At 34.6% G+C, this 19,575-nt stretch overlaps 3 protein-coding genes and 1 pseudogene across 3 annotated transcripts; 3 read left to right on the forward strand and 1 right to left on the reverse strand.

Annotated features, from left to right (window-relative positions):
- Positions 1-3,223: 3,223 nt before the first annotated feature.
- Positions 3,224-5,928, forward strand: LOC133805275 (uncharacterized). Its single transcript, XM_062243408.1, has 5 exons — positions 3,224-3,513; positions 3,639-3,779; positions 3,912-4,031; positions 5,346-5,441; positions 5,689-5,928. Exons 1-5 carry the CDS (start codon positions 3,292-3,294, stop codon positions 5,794-5,796), a joined length of 687 nt encoding a protein of 228 aa, XP_062099392.1. The 5' UTR covers positions 3,224-3,291; the 3' UTR covers positions 5,797-5,928.
- A 152-nt stretch (positions 5,929-6,080) lies between these two features.
- Positions 6,081-7,587, forward strand: LOC133805274 (uncharacterized). The gene is made up of 5 exons (XM_062243406.1): positions 6,081-6,474; positions 6,697-6,837; positions 6,932-7,051; positions 7,132-7,227; positions 7,328-7,587. The coding sequence occupies exons 1-5, from the start codon at positions 6,256-6,258 to the stop codon at positions 7,436-7,438; spliced, it is 687 nt and encodes a 228-aa protein (XP_062099390.1). The 5' UTR covers positions 6,081-6,255; the 3' UTR covers positions 7,439-7,587.
- On the reverse strand, positions 7,540-10,889 carry LOC133805273 (26S proteasome regulatory subunit S10B homolog B). Its single transcript, XM_062243405.1, has 10 exons — positions 10,661-10,889; positions 10,143-10,262; positions 9,859-9,995; positions 9,543-9,704; positions 9,342-9,428; positions 9,155-9,241; positions 8,931-9,068; positions 8,253-8,444; positions 8,063-8,161; positions 7,540-7,895 (listed from the first exon to the last, which is right to left on the reverse strand). The coding sequence occupies exons 1-10, from the start codon at positions 10,857-10,859 to the stop codon at positions 7,821-7,823; spliced, it is 1,296 nt and encodes a 431-aa protein (XP_062099389.1). The 5' UTR covers positions 10,860-10,889; the 3' UTR covers positions 7,540-7,820.
- Positions 10,890-12,730: 1,841 nt separating this feature from the next.
- On the forward strand, positions 12,731-15,504 carry LOC133806589 (uncharacterized; annotated as a pseudogene).
- Positions 15,505-19,575: the final 4,071 nt, after the last annotated feature.

Genomic DNA, 19,575 nt, shown 5'->3' on the forward strand with positions numbered 1-19,575 from the left:
ATTACAGCCTTAACTTTTAATTAGTCACACTTTCGTTTCAAAATCTCGGTTAGCGAGTTAATTGCACAAAGTTTTCTTTTAAAATTCACTTGGTAACGGCTCTAAGGAAGTAGGGCGTTACAACGTCTGAGGTTTCTCAGAGGAACTAGGGTTAAACCCTATTATTTTGCTGCTTAGGTCGGCATGTTGTAACTTTTGAGTTGTAATTACCCTTTTGGAACTGTAAATAACTTTGTAAACATTTATTAAGGGATCCCATGTACAACTTAACGTTTTAACGAAATAATTATTCATTTTGACCAAAAGTTTTAACCCTAAACCTTTAATCACGTTTAGTTGCACGTTCATGGCCAAATGACTCGATTAGCAAGCCTAGCACTATTTAAAATACACTGTAACGGTCTTGGCTAACTAGGGTGTTACAATTTTGGTCATTTGGGACCATTTGAATATATGAGTTAGACTGAATTCATTAACTCAGAAAACTCAAACTCTCTCTCTCTCTCGTTCTCTCTCTTTATCTCTCTAAACTCCTCATTGATTTTTGAAGACATCTTGAATTCTAGAGCCTGGATTAAAGCAGGGTGAGAATCATTGTGATTTTGGAGTTTAGAAGTTTCTAAGCATAACTTTCATCTGAGAAACAGTTTTATCAGAGGTAATTTAAGGTTTTATATTTTAAGGTTTTGGTTTTTAGAGGTTTCTTTGAATTTTGAGTTTGGTTGATATTTTGGTAAGTTTAAGGGTTGGTTTTTTATGTTTGTGAGCCACTGAGACCATTTCTGTGGTCGAATTGTATTAAAATCGTGTTTTGGGATGATTTTGGGGAGTTTAGAAATCTGGAAAACGCAGGAATTCTAGGTTCGCGGGGTGTGCCGCGACACTGTTCTTGGAGCGTCGCGGCCCATATGAACTCCGGGGCATTGGGGTTCTTCTGAACCGCCTTAGCGCTGCGGCGCCTGGTGGGCTGCGCCGCAACGCGTGTCTAGTGAAAACAAGACCAGCGTTCTCTGCCTTGGGGCACGCTACGAATCTAATTGGGAAGAATAGCCAAGTGAGGTTTCGAGTTGTGGGGACTCATTCCTAAGGGCTCGAGAAGGATTCTACTACCCAATATAGTAGAATTTGAGGTCCCGAAGGTTAGGACTCGGTCCGAAAGCCTTTATTTACTCGATATTGATGGATATCCTCTATTATGGTTGTGACTAGGGTACCGCTAGGGCTCGAAAGGGGATCGTGCTCGAGGATTGTTTCTATTTGTTCAGTGGTTGGACCAGAGGTAAGAAAATTGCACCCTGGGTTATGATTAGAGCTCGGGCCCCTATGAATGAGCCTGATTATGATGATGTCTGTGATTATTTGATTAAGCATGCTTGAGTGCTCTATATATGGATAATTGTTAAATGATTTATGCTTGTGTTGTATTATTTGATTGAAAGGCTTGACTTATAAGTCAAGGGCGGCAATAGCGCGCTGAGCAGGGGCCGAAATGTTTGACTTATAAATCAAAGGCAGCAATAGCACACTGAGCGCAAACCGATATGGTTAGGTATATCCAGGAGCGTGGTATATGCTTGACCGACCCTATGGTCGCTTGGGAAATAAAGCTCCTGATACACTTGGCCAGCCCTAAGGCTGGTTATACAAAAGATGGGGCAACGGGCCCCGAGGTGACTCTATAGTCACTTATCTAGGGCAACGGGCCCCGGTGTGACTTTATAGTCACTTATCTGGATTGAATGCATGCACGAGTAGGGTTATTACTGTTAGGCATGCTAATTATGATTTTGTAATATGTGATTAACTGTTTATGAGTATGTTTAAGTTTTCTTGCTGAGCCTTAACTCATGGGTGCTATGTGGTGCAGGTAAAGGAAAAGGGAAGATGGACCAGCCATGAGTTGGAGAGCTTCGGTGGCGGCGTGTATATATGCAGCTTGCTTGACCACCACGACTGGGGGTTCACAGAGGAACTAGGGTCGAACCCTAACTATGCCGCTTAGGTCGGCCTGTTGTATTCTTTTGAATTGTAAATGACCATTTAATGTTTGTTTTGGGATCTCATGTACGAACTTAAACTTTTTAATGAAATGATTACCTCTTTTGACCAAATTTTTTAACCCTAACCTGCTAATTACCTTTAGTCGCATGTTTATGGCCAAATGACTCGATTAGGGAGTCTAACACTATTTAAAAGTACACAGTGTAATGATCTTGGCTATCCAGGGTATTACATCTTAGCTCTTCCTCATTCCAAGCTCCATTAGGCATTAATACCGTAGAATTGAGGATCTAACTTGGTACCATGATTCGAGGATTAAAGGCAGCTCTATATTGGTCCCAATTGAGCTAGGGAACCCCGGGGTCGTTCCAAATGTCCACTTCTAACCCGTACCCTAGGAGAAAACAACTCTCATTTTTTTTCACTGCACTATATTCAAGATACTGTGTCTTGATTTTGGCATGGGAGCCTTAATACCAAAATATTATTAACTTATAGCAACGATTAGATTGTTAAATAAATAATAAAAAAATTGTTTATAATTTTGTTGTTTTTTGTATTCTATTGCGACCACCGTCACAATAGATGTGTCGTCATAATAAACACAAATCTCTTTAGAGAAATAAGTATTACTTGTAAAAATAATTTATAATAATGGTTCGAAAGAGTTATTTATTAATATTTGGTATGAGATATATTAGGATTAAAAATAAGAGAAAAATTAAAAAGAAGTGGAGATGGGAAGAGTCAAGGCACCTACCTCGCCAGCCAGTTTATTTTTATTTTTGTTATATTCGAAATTATGACAAAGTTGATATTTTTGAATAATAGGTAATAAGTAAATCAAATATATAGAAAGAATCACGTGGATTTTTTATTTCTTTTGTTTATAAGATGTACTAGTCGGTCATAAATAATACATAATGCAAATGTGTACGAGTTTAGTGTGTATAAAACATGAGTGGTGGGGATGCAATAATCCACTTACTAACTAACTAATTGACCTACAATCCAACCGTGATAATTAATGAATGAAAGGTTCACCTACATAAATACATACATATATAGAGACTATATAGACTCAGTGGGCATCGTTTGCCCAGTAGTCCACGTATTCCACCCAACACATAATAATTATAATAATATTGCCAAGATTATTATTATTATTATTATTTATTTTGAAAGGCATATGTGACAAGATTTGAACCTTTCAAAATTACATATAATATTTATATATATAGAGAGGTTAGGCTTGTTCGCTTTTGGGAAAAATATAGAAAGAATATATAAATGGAAGAGATTTGCATAAGAGATCTGGTTGTGTTGGGAGTTATTTCATGGACAGTGGCTTTTTTATTGATAAGAAAAACATTTCCAAAGCGTTCATTTGAGTTCTGTAATCGTCTTGTTTCTACCATCCATGCAACTGTGGCTGTTACACTAGCTTCCCTCTCCGTTCAAGATTGGAAATGCCCACTTTGTCCAGTGGCTTCAACTTCTTCTCCCACGCAGGTAAAACAAAATCACTATTATTATTCTTATTCTAATTATTACAATTTATGAATAATCTTATGATTAATAATTCTGACACTTAATTAATTGTCTCTGGTTTGAATTTTGTTGATCTTGAAACCCAGATGAGAGCACTAGCCATCAGCCTCTCTTATCTCATATATGATCTGATTTGTTGCCTCTTTGACCAAAAAATTAGCATTGACAATTCCGTCCACCATTTGGTCAGCATTGTTGGAATAGGAGCTGGCCTTTCCTATGCAAGAGTATTTTTTTTTTTTATATATCATCATTAATTATATAATTTAATATATATATATATGTATAGATATAGTAGTATGCTATTAATTATTATTGTTATTATTATTATAATATTTATACATTTTTTTTAAATGTAGTGTGGATCAGAAATGGTTGGAGCGTTATGGTTAACAGAGATCTCCAGCCCCTTTCTCCACCTCAGGGAAGTCCTCAAAGAACTCGGATACAGAAATACTGACCTGAATTTAGTAGCCGATGTAAGCTAATATTCTAAACTCACAAAGTTACAATTACGTATTATGAATTCTTTTGTTTTCCTTCAAAAACTTCAAATTTAACCTTCCAAACCAAGAGTTCCCCTCAGAAAGAAAAAAAGAAACTCTTCCAAGAGTTGACTTTTTTTTCATAATCACCCCTGAAAACCTTGACAGTTCGATTATTGAATTTTGATTTTTTTTTAGAGAATTAATGAACCTTGACTTTACTACATATGGGTTTCGTTTTTCTGTTACCATTATTAATTTTATTAATATCGAAATGTAGAGGTTTTCTTTTGTTTTGTTTCGTTTTTTTTTTTTTCTAAACAAATGTAGAGGATAGTCCATGAAATGAATATGCAATGTGACTGTGAGCCTAACCGCAGCGGACTGTATAAAGGAGGCCGAAATGGACCTTCACTTGGGCCCAACTGAATGTGGTTCATTTGTGTAGATCTTATCCTGAGACGGGCCAGTTAGTGCCATGTTGGGCCTAAACAGGCCTGTAAATTTTCCTACTCTCTCACTACTTTTTTCTTCCTTCCCAAGTTTGGTAGTTGGAATATTTTTAGTTGTACATTTGTTTACCTCTTTTTTTTTCACTCTTATTTTCATAACAATAGGGTATTAATCATGTCATTGTAAATCAAAATTGAAATTACTGCCAAACAACAAATTTAATTTTTAGGAGACCATTGGAACTTACACCAAAATGGCACATAGAGAAGGGGTTTGATTGTGTGAGAGAGTCTGTAATTTTTGTTTTACTTAATTCTTGTATACAACTATATCTAAACGTGGGCTATGGACTCCATCATGTATTGTACATAGGCGAGATGGATTCTCCTATAGCTATTAAACATGTAATATAAATACTTTTTTTTTTGTTTTGTATATTTTCAAATTATTTATTTAAATTTTTAGATACAAAAATTAAGAAAGAGATGGACAGCATAAGGTAAAGAGGATATCATTCTTTATATTTTTTTAGACCTTGTGTTTTGTCTCATTATTTGTTTGAATCATGTGTTTTGACAAATTACTGTTTGGATCCTATATTTTGTAAAATAGTTAAAATAGAACTCTAAATTCGCTTTTGGTCAAAATTTTCTTAAATTCACCCAACTTATAATTCAAAATAAAAATAAAATCATTCTGCTTAAAAATTGTATTGTTATATTTAATTTTTTCTTTATCAAAATTAAATATTTTAAAACACAGAATTCAAATAAATAATAGAAAAAAATTCAAAGAATAAACCCTTCTTTTTTATATAATAATAATAATAATATTGTGACACTATTATTTCTTTAGATATCGTTTGCAGTGATATTCACAGTTGCCAGGATGGTCGGTGGGCCCTATCTCGCTTACGTCACTCTTACTTCTAGAAATCCTCTTATCATACAGGTAAGGTTTTATTATTAATTAATTAATATATTTTAGTTTTTTTTATTTTATTTAAATAAGATGTAAATTCTAGCTGTAAAATTTCAAGTAGATAAATTATAATCTCATAGTCATATACGTTAAAGGTTCATAACAGTATAATCCGGTTAGGACAAAATTGAAAGGCTTACTTATTCAACGAGACACACTTTTGATATTAAAAGTCAAAACCAAACGTCTGATATTGGTGTGTATGTGTTGATTCCAGGTCATGGCCGTAGGACTTCAGCTGGTCAGCGCCTTCTGGTTCTACAAGATAGCAAGAATGATTACTTATAAATTAAGACAGAGAACAACCTCTGAAAAAGTTGCTTAAAAATACAAATTGTGTTGTACTTCTGGTTCTACAAGCACTTTAGCTCAAAAACATATCATAAAAATGATTTATTGGATTGAATATTGAAACAAATCAAATAAAAAGGCTTGAAGAAGTCACTAGTTGTCTTGACCTCTTCTTTCAATGGTTGCCTTCTCATAACCCAACCAACCACCATTGGCCCAGTAGCCAGGACAATTAATAATAAAAATGGAACTATAAATGCTGTGCACTATTCTGTTATAACACAGATCACCCACTTCTCTACCTAAACTCAACCGAGATAATAAATGTAATTCAATAGGAATTGACTTGTGCCGTTGAGATCGGATTATGATGGACCAACTTTTTCTGAAATTCTTTAATACCCAAAACTCATATTTTTTCTTTAAATTTTCGACTTCTGTGAAAAAAGTTTTTGTGGGTATGCGATAATTCTCTTAAAGTGAAAAAAGAAATATGGAGGATCAAGTAAAGAATGTGGTAGTAGTGGGAGTTATTTCATGGTCAATATCATTTCTGTTGATAAGAAATTTTTTGCCAAACCGTTCTTTTGGATTCTGCAATCGACTTGTTTCTTCTATGCATGCAATTCTAGCCGTGACTTTAGCTTCACTGTCTGTTGAAGAATGGAGCTGCCCTGTTTGTCCTGTGGCTTCAAATTCTTCTTCTAAACAGGTAATAAATAATCAATCCCCAAACCAAAGATGTTTCATGGGGTTAATGTAAATCACCGAAAATATAGAAGCAATCTTTGACATCCCTTTAGTTTTGGTTATTGGGTTGATGTTAGACAGGTTATGTCATATATCTTAGGTATAAAGCATTTACATAAATATATAGACATATGTGTGTATTGGGTAGAAAAGAGCTTACATGTTTGTAGCCATGAATAAACAGGTGACAACATTAGCTGTGACTCTATCTTATCTTATCTACGATCTGATATGTTGTCAGTTTGACAAACAATTTAGTCTTGATAATACCATTCACCATTTCGTTAGCATTGTTGGAATTGGCGCATGTCTTGCCTATGGAAAGGTAATTACGTGAAATTTTTGTAATTTTTCCTTTTTTTTTTTATAAAAAAAAAAATAATAATTTACTTCAAAATATTTTACATTGTTTATTTCAGAGTGGTTCAGAATTGGTGGCTGCATTGTGGGTATCAGAACTCTCTACTCCTTTTCTACACTTCAGAGAACTCATTAAAGAATTAGGCTACAAAGATACTGATTTAAACTTGGCTGCTGATGTACGCCCTAGCCGATTCTAGATTTGTCCTATTATTCTCTTTGATGTGAAAATCGTCTAACATTAAGTTATTATTATTAGATTTCTTTTGCAGTAGTATTTTCAGTTGCAAGGATGGTACTGGGATCTTATGTAACTTGTGTTACTGTTGTAGCAAACAATCCTCGTATCATACAGGTATTAGTTCGAAAGGGTCCCCTAAGACACTGCTAATAAAATAAGAGAATTTATTCATCTGGAATCTAAATTACATGCTTATGTTATCTATTTTATCCAGGCCATGGCAGTGGGATTGCTGCTCCTCAGCTCATTCTGGTTCTACAAGATTGTGAGAATGATCAAATATAAACTGAAAAGGAGGTCTTCGACAAACACAAAACTTGCTTGAAACTACAAGCATATTATCAGTGGATGCGCAGCTTGAGCAACAAATAAATTGCAACTATTATTAAGTAATTTTCAAACTTCAACGATTATGCCAAGACTGAATTTTGTTATTGTTAGTTTAATTACTTCAATGAAGTTTATATTCTGAGATGCATTGAGAAATTACAATTTAATGTTACATGATTTCTAACGAAAACAATGTTGACCGAGATTCGGCTGATAGAAAATAATGTATGTTTGCATACAGAATTACAATGTGATAAAACACCCGACATCTCCCAGTTCCAGTAGTCAATTTCTTCAAAGAGCTTTTTCAGTAAAATTCCTGTAAACATAAACTTAAATGCTCTTGCCAATAAAAATCCTTGGCCAAGAACAGGGCATTACTCTTTTCCGAAATCTGCATTGTAATGTGAACTCGATTCCAGTTTCTTTGCTTCGTTTAGCTTCCGTACAGCCTGGTTATTTGCAGTGGATATAATGAATTTATAAATAAATCTTCATAATATTTCACATTGTTACAATTTACATAACAATTGGCACATACAGGAATAATTTTCTTTTATTTGCATAAAGCTTAATTTCTCAACAGATTCAGCAAAATTTCTACAAGGGAAACATTTACCTTCATGAAATCTTCATGAATGACATAGTCCCGCTCTGCACGGATTGCTGACATTCCAGCCTCGGTGCAAACATTTCGGAGGTCAGCCCCATTAAAGCCCTATAGCAACCACATAGCAAACATATAAAGATGTGACAAAACGAAAATATAAATAAATGGTCACACACATGTACATGGATTGGACACTAACCTCCGCAAGCTTTACCACAGCTTCATAATCAATTTCACCATGTTTAGCTATACCAGCAGCATGAATCTTAAGGATTTCCATTCTTGATTGCTCATTTGGTAAGGGAATCTCTATCTTCCTATCCAGTCGACCTGGGCGAAGAAGGGCGGGATCTAGAACATCTGGTCGATTTGTTGCCATTATCATTTTAACCTGTACAAGAAACAAAAAGAGACCATATGTATTCTCTTTTAATTACCAAACAACCTTGTTTAAAAAGCTATTTATAATAAAGATGTCATACACAAAATTTGCCTACAACAGACATGAAAAAGATCTCCAACCATTTCTAAGGCTTCTCTGTAAAAAAAAGCTTACAATATTGTAGGTGACAAATGACATCACCAACAGAATACTCATCCTTCGGAATTCCATAACTATTGTACAATGTTACTGGGGGCATGCTGACTCATTTATTTGGGCCTTAAGAATTCCTCTGATTATACCAACAAAAGTCTACCCTCCGAAAATCTAAGCTGTGAGGAAGTAACCTGAAGTTTCTTCTATCATAACTAAAAGGATGGCTCCTAAATAGTTGGGTTTACAGAAAATCAATCTTCTATTAAGAAGACTGAGCAGGTGTTTGTCTCAAATCTGTAAGAACCTTGGAACCCATAAGACTCAATGTTAAATTCATACCTTTCCAAGCTGGTCAAATCCGTCAAGTTGATTAAGTAACTCCATCAATGTCCTCTGAATTTCACGATCAGCACTCGTTCCCTCACTAAAACGACGCCCACCAATGGCATCAATTTCATCCATGAATATAATGCAGGGCTTTGATGAAAGAAGCAAATAATGAAGGTTAAACCCTGAAAGAAGCAAAGGAAAAGAAATATAGAAATAACAGCTAGAGATCTTACCTGGTGATCACGGGCATATCCAAACATTTCACGTATCAAACGAGCACTTTCGCCAATATACTTATCAATTATAGCGCTTGAAACAACCTAATGTGGATAAAAGCGAAAGTGAAATTATGCATTTTAGACCAAAGCCTGCAAATACTAAAGCACATTAAACACCTGATAATTAAAAATAAATTTATACCTTTAAAAAGTTGGCGTCAATGTTACTTGCAATTGCTCTTGCTAACAATGTTTTACCAGTACCAGGAGGGCCATACAACAGAACACCCTTTAAGAAGTAAAAAAGAAAAAGGCTGTTCAGCAGAAGAATTACTTTAACATACAGGGTCAATTCATATGGTAAAGTATTCATGTAAACCAAAAAGAGGGAAAAGGATAAAACCTTAGGAGGTTTGATCCCAACTCTCAGGAAGAGTTCTGGATTCATGAGAGGTAACTCAATAGATTCTCTCAATTCTCTAATTTGATCAGATAAACCACCCACGGCAGAATAACTAACATTACCGGGGTCTTCATGAAGCATATTATAAACAACTGGGTCAACCTGTTAACTCAAAATAAAAAATAAGTAGAAACCTTAGGCATCATCTTCGACATCAGAACTAAAACTAAAACTGAAGTGGGTATATCATCTATAAACCATATTATGTAATTAATCCTCCTATCTTGAAGTATGCAGATAATAAATCGCAACTTACTTCGCGTGGAAGAGCTCGCATGATTGTGAGTGTTGTCATGTCAAGAACGACCCTTGTTCCAGCAGTAAGTTTTTCCTTATCTACTTTGCTGCGACAGCCAACGACATACCTAGGTCCACTGCTTGCTTTCACAATCACTGAAATTTTTCAAACAATTACAGACCAGTATACAATGAAAAACTAACATTCATACATCACAAAATATATTAATGCGAAAAAAAAAATGAAAATTATGGATAAACCTCCAGTCCAAATTTAAAGGAGAAAGGTCAAAGGGCAATTACATCGTTCGTTGTCGAGAGGCCTGAGGACTTCTCCAATAATTTGCCCAACACTTTGAAGAGACTTCAAATCATCTTCTGTTTTGTTGAACTCCTTCTTCGAACCTCTTAAATTATCCCTCACTGAAAGTGATCAATTCCAAATTTACATCCATTAGAAAGTTTCTCAATTCAAAATTGATCAAAAAGCAATGAGAATTAATAAGACGCTTCACAAAATAAGGACTTAAACAGCAGCAAAATAAGCTACAAATCAACTCTTAAACTCCAAACCCTTGCTTCTCTTTCAAGATTGAGATTTCCTAAGGTTCCGTGAGCCTAATTCTTCACTATCGTCTATCAGACATGAACCAACCAAAACAAAAATAAATAAAAAATAACTAAAACTACGTAAAAATAGAATACCGTGTAAAATTCAAGGAAAAAAAAATGAAATCCTAAAACCCTAACAATCAGAGGTGGAAATGAATAAGTTTGCAAAACTTTGATTAGGGTTGAAAGAGAGGGGAAGAGAGAAGGACCGTGTCGAACTCTGGACTCGAGTTCTTTGTGCTGAAGGAGTTTCTTGCGGTAATCGGTAATGGCATTACGACGTCGGACTGCGTCTTCTCCATCGCTCATTGTTGATATCGTAAGATGCAAGTCAAGAAATTCCTTCTGAGTTTCTCCTCTGCCTTCCAGTGATCTCGATTTTTTTAAGTCTCCTCTCCACTCAAACATTTTGAATATTTACAAAGACATTAAAACTGGAAACGATGCCGTTTAATCACTTATTGGAGAATTTTCATGTGGTGTTATATGGTAGCTTGTTTCATATGCCTATAAAATAAAGCAAGCATACACGCAATTAATTATTTAAACTTTAATTTCGTGTCTAAGTAACTACATATGAACAAATTGAAATTAAAATTAGCCGAAAATAAGTAAAATTAGACCCATATTTCCTTTTTCGGGTGCACGAAATACTCCCTCATTTATTTTTTTAAAGATAATATATGTACATGTATTATAATATTAATCATTTTTACAAAAAATTACCACACACATATTATGTGGAACATAAGTCGAAATCAAAATGCTACAAAGCCCACTAAAAATATATACAACAACAAAGCCATAAAGGAAAAAATACAGAAAATATATACCAAATAATTAACTGATGATTTAGAACTCCCGACCAGTAGTTTACAAAGCCCAAAACCCCGCGGTTAATTTTCACCTTCAAAATTCATCTGTACAATAAGTGTGAGTGTATTTTTCTGCCTACAGCTGGCCTTTTTTTCTTAATTTTTTGTCTTTTTCTTATTTACTATGTATTACTATAAAGTGAGTATTTTCCTATGTATTCTCAAAGCCTCAAATATTACTTTTTTTTTATTATTATTATTATTATTAGTAGTAGGGGAATTGACATTTTTCCACAATTGTAGCATTTAATATATTTTTGTTTTGTGACAGTAGTCCCTCCGTTATTGTTTTGTTGCAAATCAATCCATAATGGTTAATAATCTGTTAAATGGTGACTCAGCATACATAACAGGGGTTATTATCACAAAAAAAATCAATGACTTAAATGCTATAATTTTGATAAAACAGAAACTTTATCCACCAATTCTATAAATATATTTTTTAAGAAAATCGAATACTATATAAAAATTTTGCAACAAAAAAACACATATAAAATTTTATTTCACAAATTTTTAAGGCCTATGGACCCCTCTAGAAAAGTTGTAGTTATGCCACTATATAATCTCATATTAGTTTAATTATAAACTTTTTACGAAAATGTAAAAATCATATGATAGTTCTACTCTAAATTGAAATTAATGTGAAAATGAGAAACATTGAGCATATTATTATTTATATATTTAAATAATGTAATAAATAAATAATAAAAAGTCACTAGTTAATTAGGCCAACTACAATGCCGATTGCCATAAACGTAGTCAGTTGACTTTTTCTGACAGGCCACAAATAAAAAAAATAGCTTAGCATTGGAGCCATGCGTTGCCAATTAATATGGAAGGAGCCGTTGCCTCTGTGAGGCAACGGTGCCTTCTCTATATTTTTTTTTTTTTTTTGAACTATATATATATATTATATAAGAAATGTATCCGTTGATAAAAAACGGTAATATTAAAAAAAATTATTCTATAAATACTCATCTATTTCATTCAATTTTCACACAATTTCATACATTTTTCTTCCAAATTATCAATATCACAAAATTTATTTTTTTACCAATGGATTCCCAAAATTTTCAAAATTTTCCAAATTCTCCAAATACTAACTCCCAAAATCTAAATTTTCAAAATTCATCATTTTCTCCATATACCAATCCCCAAAATCCAAATTTTCAATATTCTCATTTCAATCAAAATTTTCAAAATACTCCTTCTATTAATCCTCAAAATCCAAATTTTCAATATTATCAATTTAACCAAAGTTTTCCAAATTCTCAAAATTATCCCATGTCCTCTTACCCTTACCAAAATTTTGGCTCTATTGAGACACCCCAACAAGCTCCATTCTTCACACCAACAAATTCACTACCATATGCATTTCATATGCCTTCCCTACACCAACCCGAAATGGTTTCAAGAAATTATAGGCCAAGTATGGAAAAGTCTAGTATTGATTTGAATCGTGAAACATCATCGACATCTGTCTCTGAAACCCAACCTGAACATAGTGTTGAGGGTTGGAAAATGTAGTTCTACACAATGAAGATGAATCAAGGCATAAATGTAAAGTCAGCTGGAGCAAGGAAGCCACTATACTTCTGATAAGTGGATGGCTTAATACATCTAAGGATGTCATTGTGGGGAATGACCAGACTTCTACACATTTCTGGGCTCGAATCGCAGATTACTTCAACACCAACCAAAAAGGTGAGCAAGCAAGGACTGGAAGGCAATGCAAAGACCATTGGAACAAGATGAATCAAAAGGTGGCGCGATTCAATGGATGTTATAAACGAGTTCAATTAGCACATCACAGTGGTTGGTCTGATGAGCAAATTCTTGAGAATGCACATCAATTGTACAAATTTGAAAATAACAACTCAAATTTTCTGCTTGTGGATTGTTGGAGATTGCTAAAGGATGAGCCGAAATGGAATACAATGTACCAAACAAAAGGTGGTAAGAGAACAAAGGTGTCAGATACAGGGGCATTTACTTCTTCTTCCAATGCAGCTATCAGTGATGATGAAGTACGTGAAGTGCACCCTATTGGCCAAAAGGCAGCAAAGAGAAAAGGGAAGGAAAAAAAAGACACACATGCTAGATTTATAGAGATTAGTGAACGGAAAGCATCTGCATTGGAGAAATTGGTGGCGATAAAAGAGAAAGAGGCAGAAGATAATAGGATGACAAAATACATGGATTATCTCATCATGGATACGTCGCATATGACTCATGAACAAAAGAAAGATCATGAAAACTTGTGTACTTATATTAAGAATAATATCCTGAAGTTGTAATTGCTATGTATTTTTATCAACCGCATTATTATGTATTTTATTTTATTTAAATAAATTATCCTTTATGTTAACGGCTATATTTCAACGGCTATATTTTAACGGCTACATTTTAACGGCTATATTTCAACGGCTATATTTCAACGGCTACATTTTAACGGCTATATTTTAACGGCTACATTTCAACGGCTATATTTCAACGGCTACATTTCAACAGCTATATTTTAACGGCTATATTTCAACGGCTATATTTTAACGGCTATATTTCAACGGCTATATTTTAACGGCTATATTTCAACGGCTACATTTCAACGGCTATATTTCAACGGCTATATTTCAACGGCTATATTTTAACGGCTACATTTTGACGGCTATATTTCAACGGCTATATTTTAACGGCTATATTTTAACTACTACCATGTCTATAAATACCAAATTTCAATATTCCTTTTACTCAACTCTCCATTCAATCCTTCATTTTACTCTTTCATTCATCTTTCATTCCCAAATATCATATACTCTAAGTTCAACAATGGATTCGCCAAATTCTCCGAATCCATACGACAATATGAGTCTAGAGGATATCATAATTGCAGAGTGTACTGACGATCATGATGATCAATATTTCAAAGCGCTCATGGATGGAGGTAGCTCAACAAGACAAGGAAGAAAGAGAGCCCACATTGATAGAGGTCATGTAGAAGGACACCAACGTTTGTTCGATGACTACTTTTCTGATGAACCGGTGTATACAGAATATCAATTTCGAAGAAGATTTAGAATGCGTAGACATGTATTCCTACGCATAGTGCAAGCTCTAGAAAATCATTCAGAGTATTTCCATACGAGGTTTGATGCAGTCGGTAGAAGGGGGCTTTCGCCATTACAAAAGTGCACCGCTGCTATGCGAATGTTGGCATATGGAGCGCCTGCCGATTATGTTGATGAGTATGTTCGAATTGGTGAAACTACTGCTATTGAATGTCTAGTCAATTTCGTTCGAGGAGTGAATGATATTTTTGGGACCGAATATTTAAGACGGCCCAATGCTGGAGACATTCGTCGCTTACTTCAAATAGGGGAGGTGCGTGGTTTTCCAGGCATGTTGGGAAGCATTGATTGTATGCACTGGGAATGGAAAAATTGCCCAGTTGCATGGAAAGGACAATTCACGCGAGGTGATCACGGCAGGCCAACAATCATGCTCGAAGCAGTTGCATCACAAGATCTCTGGATATGGCATGCATTTTTTGGTGTTCCGGGATCCAATAATGATCTGAACGTGTTAAATCAATCCCCATTATTCACTGAAATCTTACAAGGGCAAGCTCCAAGAGTTGAGTTTACAATAAATGGCACACAATACAACAAGGGGTACTATCTAGCAGATGGTATCTATCCAGAGTGAGGTACATTTGTTAAAACTATCCCACTACCTCAAGGAGAGAAAAGAAAATTATTTGCTCAATGCCAAGAAGCGGTACGTAAAGATGTTGAGCGAGCATTTGGAGTACTTCAATCTCGTTTTGCTATTGTACGAGGACCTGCACGTTTTTGGCAAAGAGATGTTCTCAAAGATATTATGTATGCATGTATCATATTGCACAATATTATTGTCGAGGATGAAAGAGATGCATATGAGAGTTTGGTTGATTTTAATTATGATGACGGCCCTACAAACACCCCAACAGTTGAAGTATTGCATGGACCTATTTCCGACTTCCCGACAATGCTGCAAAGAAATGCTGAAATTCGTGATAGAAATATTCATCGCAATCTTCAAGCAGACTTGGTGGAACACATATGGTCAAAATTTGGAAATAATTTTAATTAGTTTTTTTTAATTATGTTAGATTGATTAATTACGATTATGTCATTTTATAAGTTTTTTTTAAATTTAGTCTAATTTAAATATCATGTACTATTTATTTATATTAATATATGAATTTAAAAAATTTAGTATGATAATATTTATAATTATAAAATGATATATTAAATAATAATATGTGGGGACCATGGTTGGCAATTTTTAGGGTAGCTTGCATTGGAGTATTTTTAAGATATATGTTGCCAAAAGTGATGTGGATGAGAGAGAAAATAAAAAATTATATTTTTTAGTTGATTTAGACATTTTAGGCAATGTTGGAGTAGTTTGCATTGGAGATGCTCTTATGAGCTATCAGAATCTCAATTATTTATATTTATTTATTGATTTAAACTTATATTTCTAAAATCGGGGCAAATGAATTTATTTTATACTCATCAAATAATATTTAAATTAAATTAGAAACCTATCAAATCTAATTTGTTCCAGCAATAGTAGTAAATAATGACATCTTTATGCTGTTGTTAAAGTTGTCAACCCTTTAATATTATACAAATTTCTCCCTTGCTTTGTCCACAATGTGGGACCATTTTATATATAAAAGTTATAACCAATAAAATTGCTGAGGAATTTTATGGTAAGGGTGTTACTTTTCCTGGTAGGGATGTTTTTATTTTTGATACGTTGAGAAATTATAATTTATTTTTTTTATATAATGATGTACATTGTAATTATACCATACATCTTATTAATTTTTGAAAAATTTCGAATAATTTACAATGTTAAAAATAAAGTTCAAACTGTTAGTTACACATGTCTTTTTTTTATATACGCGTGCAACTAATTATTTTGAACCATGTTTTGGCATAAATTATTAAGCATTTTCCAAAAATTAGTGAGATGTCATATAAAAACATTTGGGTCATAATTTCTTCATATATTGAAAACAGAGATGCCCTTATCAGTAGGGGCAAAAGTGCTCCCACCATATAATTCTCATAAAATGTATATGTAACTGTTATCCATATTTTCTACCTTTGACACGTGGCATGACCAAGGGGGTTCCATGGGCTCTCAGGAGAGGCCCGGGCCCAACTTGGGCCCAGTGAACAATGAACAAGGAAACCCTATCAGCCCATACCATACCAAGCACAATAGCATAAGTATAATAAATGGACCGAAATTGAGGTGCAGGCTCAAATCACCTTCCCGGTCACACCCAATCTATATCCTCCGGGATGTATATCATGGCGGCGGACGTTCCACTCCAGGAGACGGATCCCATCGAGTGGGATCCAAGTAAGGTCTCCGGATCCATTTCCAGTGCTCGAACACGCCATCAAGATGTTTGCCATGGTAAATGAATTTGGGGCTTGTTAAACGAACCTGGACATCGGTAAATGAACCCGGACCACTTATCCGGGTAGAACTAGCCCAGCCTTTCCTACAGCTGACGTGTCCCTAAGAAATCCGACAGTTGGTCTCCCTGACTAACCTGTAGAAGGGGGTATGCGCGGAACGTACATTGTTCCTAGGAAACGGTACTGCTACTACGCTGACAGATCCTGTCCCCATGATCCCCTTGGTAGCCCACGCGAATCAGTCGGTGCCAACGTACAAATGGCAGTTGTAAGGCTCTATCACGCCTAAACCGACCCAATGGGCGTAGATTAACATCCTTTAATCACGTTACATTCTTGTATTATGGCTCCGTTAACAAGCATTTGTAATTATATCCTTATTGGGCCTAAATTAGTCCGGCCTAAGTCACATGACTGCCTATAAATAGGGTCATTCGTGCACTGTAGCGAGGATCCCAAATTTTCTCTTGTAAGCAAAACGCAGTCGAACTTGTAGAAAACCTCAATTGTCAAAACTCTCTAAAGCCTAATACTAGTGACTCGTGGACTAAGGCTCATTAACACCTCAACCATGTAAAAACTGTGATCTTATTTATTTCTTAGCCTTTCTTTCTAGCTCTTATTTTTAAATATATTTATAGTTTCCGAAAAATTTTGTGTTATCCAAAAAACAAGCATGGATGACATGGCAAACATTTAGTACACGTGGCTAACATCTGGCAGAATTCGTGCTCGACTATCGACCAGGACGACATCTAGTGTCACGACGTTCGATCTCTTCATACGACCAGCCTGGTCGTACGAATGCTATGCGCGGAAAAGATCTTATGCAGTTATGATAGTATCCGAAATTATCTCCCATGATTTCCTGAGTATCCGATTATTTAGGAAATGATATCTGTAACAAATTAATGTAAATCCTCCTTGAGCCTATAAATAGAGAAGGAGGGCTCAAGGGAGAGGGATCTTTTTCTTCTTTCTTGCTTTCTGATCACTAGAGATTAGAGTTATCCTATTTGATATATTGTACTGTTCTTCGGAGGTTGGTGAAACTCATTAAACCCTAGTTCTTTGATCACTCCTTTGGATCCTATATCAATAACAATTCAAGTGGACGTAGGTTATTACCAGATTCTGGGGCCGAACCACTATAAACCCTTGTGTTCTTTATTATTTCGCCATCACATTCTTTCCAACGTGTTTGTCCACATCAAGCAAATTTGACTCCGTGTCAATTGGCCAAAATCAGGGTCAACACTTTGTAAACGGTAGCTTTTTTTGTGGAAAATGTGGCCCTCAAAACCTTGTGGTAAACTTTTTTTTTTTTTTTAAAAAAAACATTATTAGTTATGGAAATACTATGACCATGTTTACTTTGAATGAATGGGAATGGGAATGAAAAGAAAGTTCTCATTCCATTGTTTGGTTTCAACATTTTGACTTTCAAATCCATTCCATAGTAATCATCTAATCCTACAACTAATGGAATTGTAATTCAAGTGCTCAAAATGAAAGAGTATTTTGTCCTTGGTTATGTATCCTTGTGTGTTGTGTTTTTATATAATTCTACTTCACCTCCATTATCATGTTTATATAAATCACGTTTACACACACACATATATATATATATAACCACAACAAATAACATAAAAAAGTATACTCCTTATATATATATATATAAATATAGGAAAATTCTACAATACGGGCATGCCTTTTGTCCCCAGCAGTAGAGGTGTTTTTACTTTTTAGTACATGAAGAAATTATAGCCCAAATTTTTTTACATGACGGTGTACATTGTAGTTATAGTAGGCATCGCACCAATTTTCAAGAAATTTCGAATAATTTACAGCGTCACTTCAAAATAATTTGTTTCACGAGCATATAAAACAAGCTTAAAATTAACATGTTTTCGTGTTTTCGGTATATGAATAGATTACAATTCATTTTTTTTATATGATGGTGTACAATATAGTTATTTAGAATCCTCCATAAATTTTTGAGAAATTATAAATAATTTACAGTGCTGAAAATAACACATAAGTTGTTTTGAAGCTTGTTTTATACGCGAGTGAAACAAGTTATTTTGAAGCTTGTTTTCAGTATCGTATATTATTCGTAATTTTTTAAAAACTAGTGGAAGCTCTTAAATAACTATAATTTACACTGTCATATAAAAAAAATTGGATTATGTTGACTCTCAATTTGGCCAACGACACGGAGTCAAGAATACGACAAGAAATGAGATAATAATCAAGAGTTTAATCTAATGGTAAAGAATAGACACAGACGATTTATAGTGGTTTGGCCCCAATAAATGGTAATGACCTGCGTCCACTTAGTGCTATTATTAATATTGAGTCTCAATGCCATGATCAAAGAACTAGGGTTCTTGAGTTTCACAAACCTTGGGAGAATTACAACAAGACGATGGATAATCGCACTATATGTTCTTTCTCTCAGTATTCAGGAAAAAGATTCAAAGGTCAAAAGTCCATTCCTTGAGCTATTTCATGCATATTTATAGGCTCAAGGGGGGTTACATGGGCCAATAGGCCTTAACTATCCTTAATATTCGTGTATCAAGGCAATAAAGAGGAAATAATCAACGTAGTTATTACATGATTACAATCTTTTAAGGAAATAAACCGAATCGTACGACCAGCCTGGTCGTATCTAATCGTGAGGTTTGACGAAGCAATGTGTAGCTGGTCGATAATCGAACAGCATCTCCTTATTTCGACTCTGCCACGTGTCAACCACGTGTGAGA

The sequence above is a fragment of the Humulus lupulus genome, chromosome X (genome assembly GCF_963169125.1).
Source record: "Humulus lupulus chromosome X, drHumLupu1.1, whole genome shotgun sequence".
NCBI classification, from domain to species: domain Eukaryota; kingdom Viridiplantae; phylum Streptophyta; class Magnoliopsida; order Rosales; family Cannabaceae; genus Humulus; species Humulus lupulus.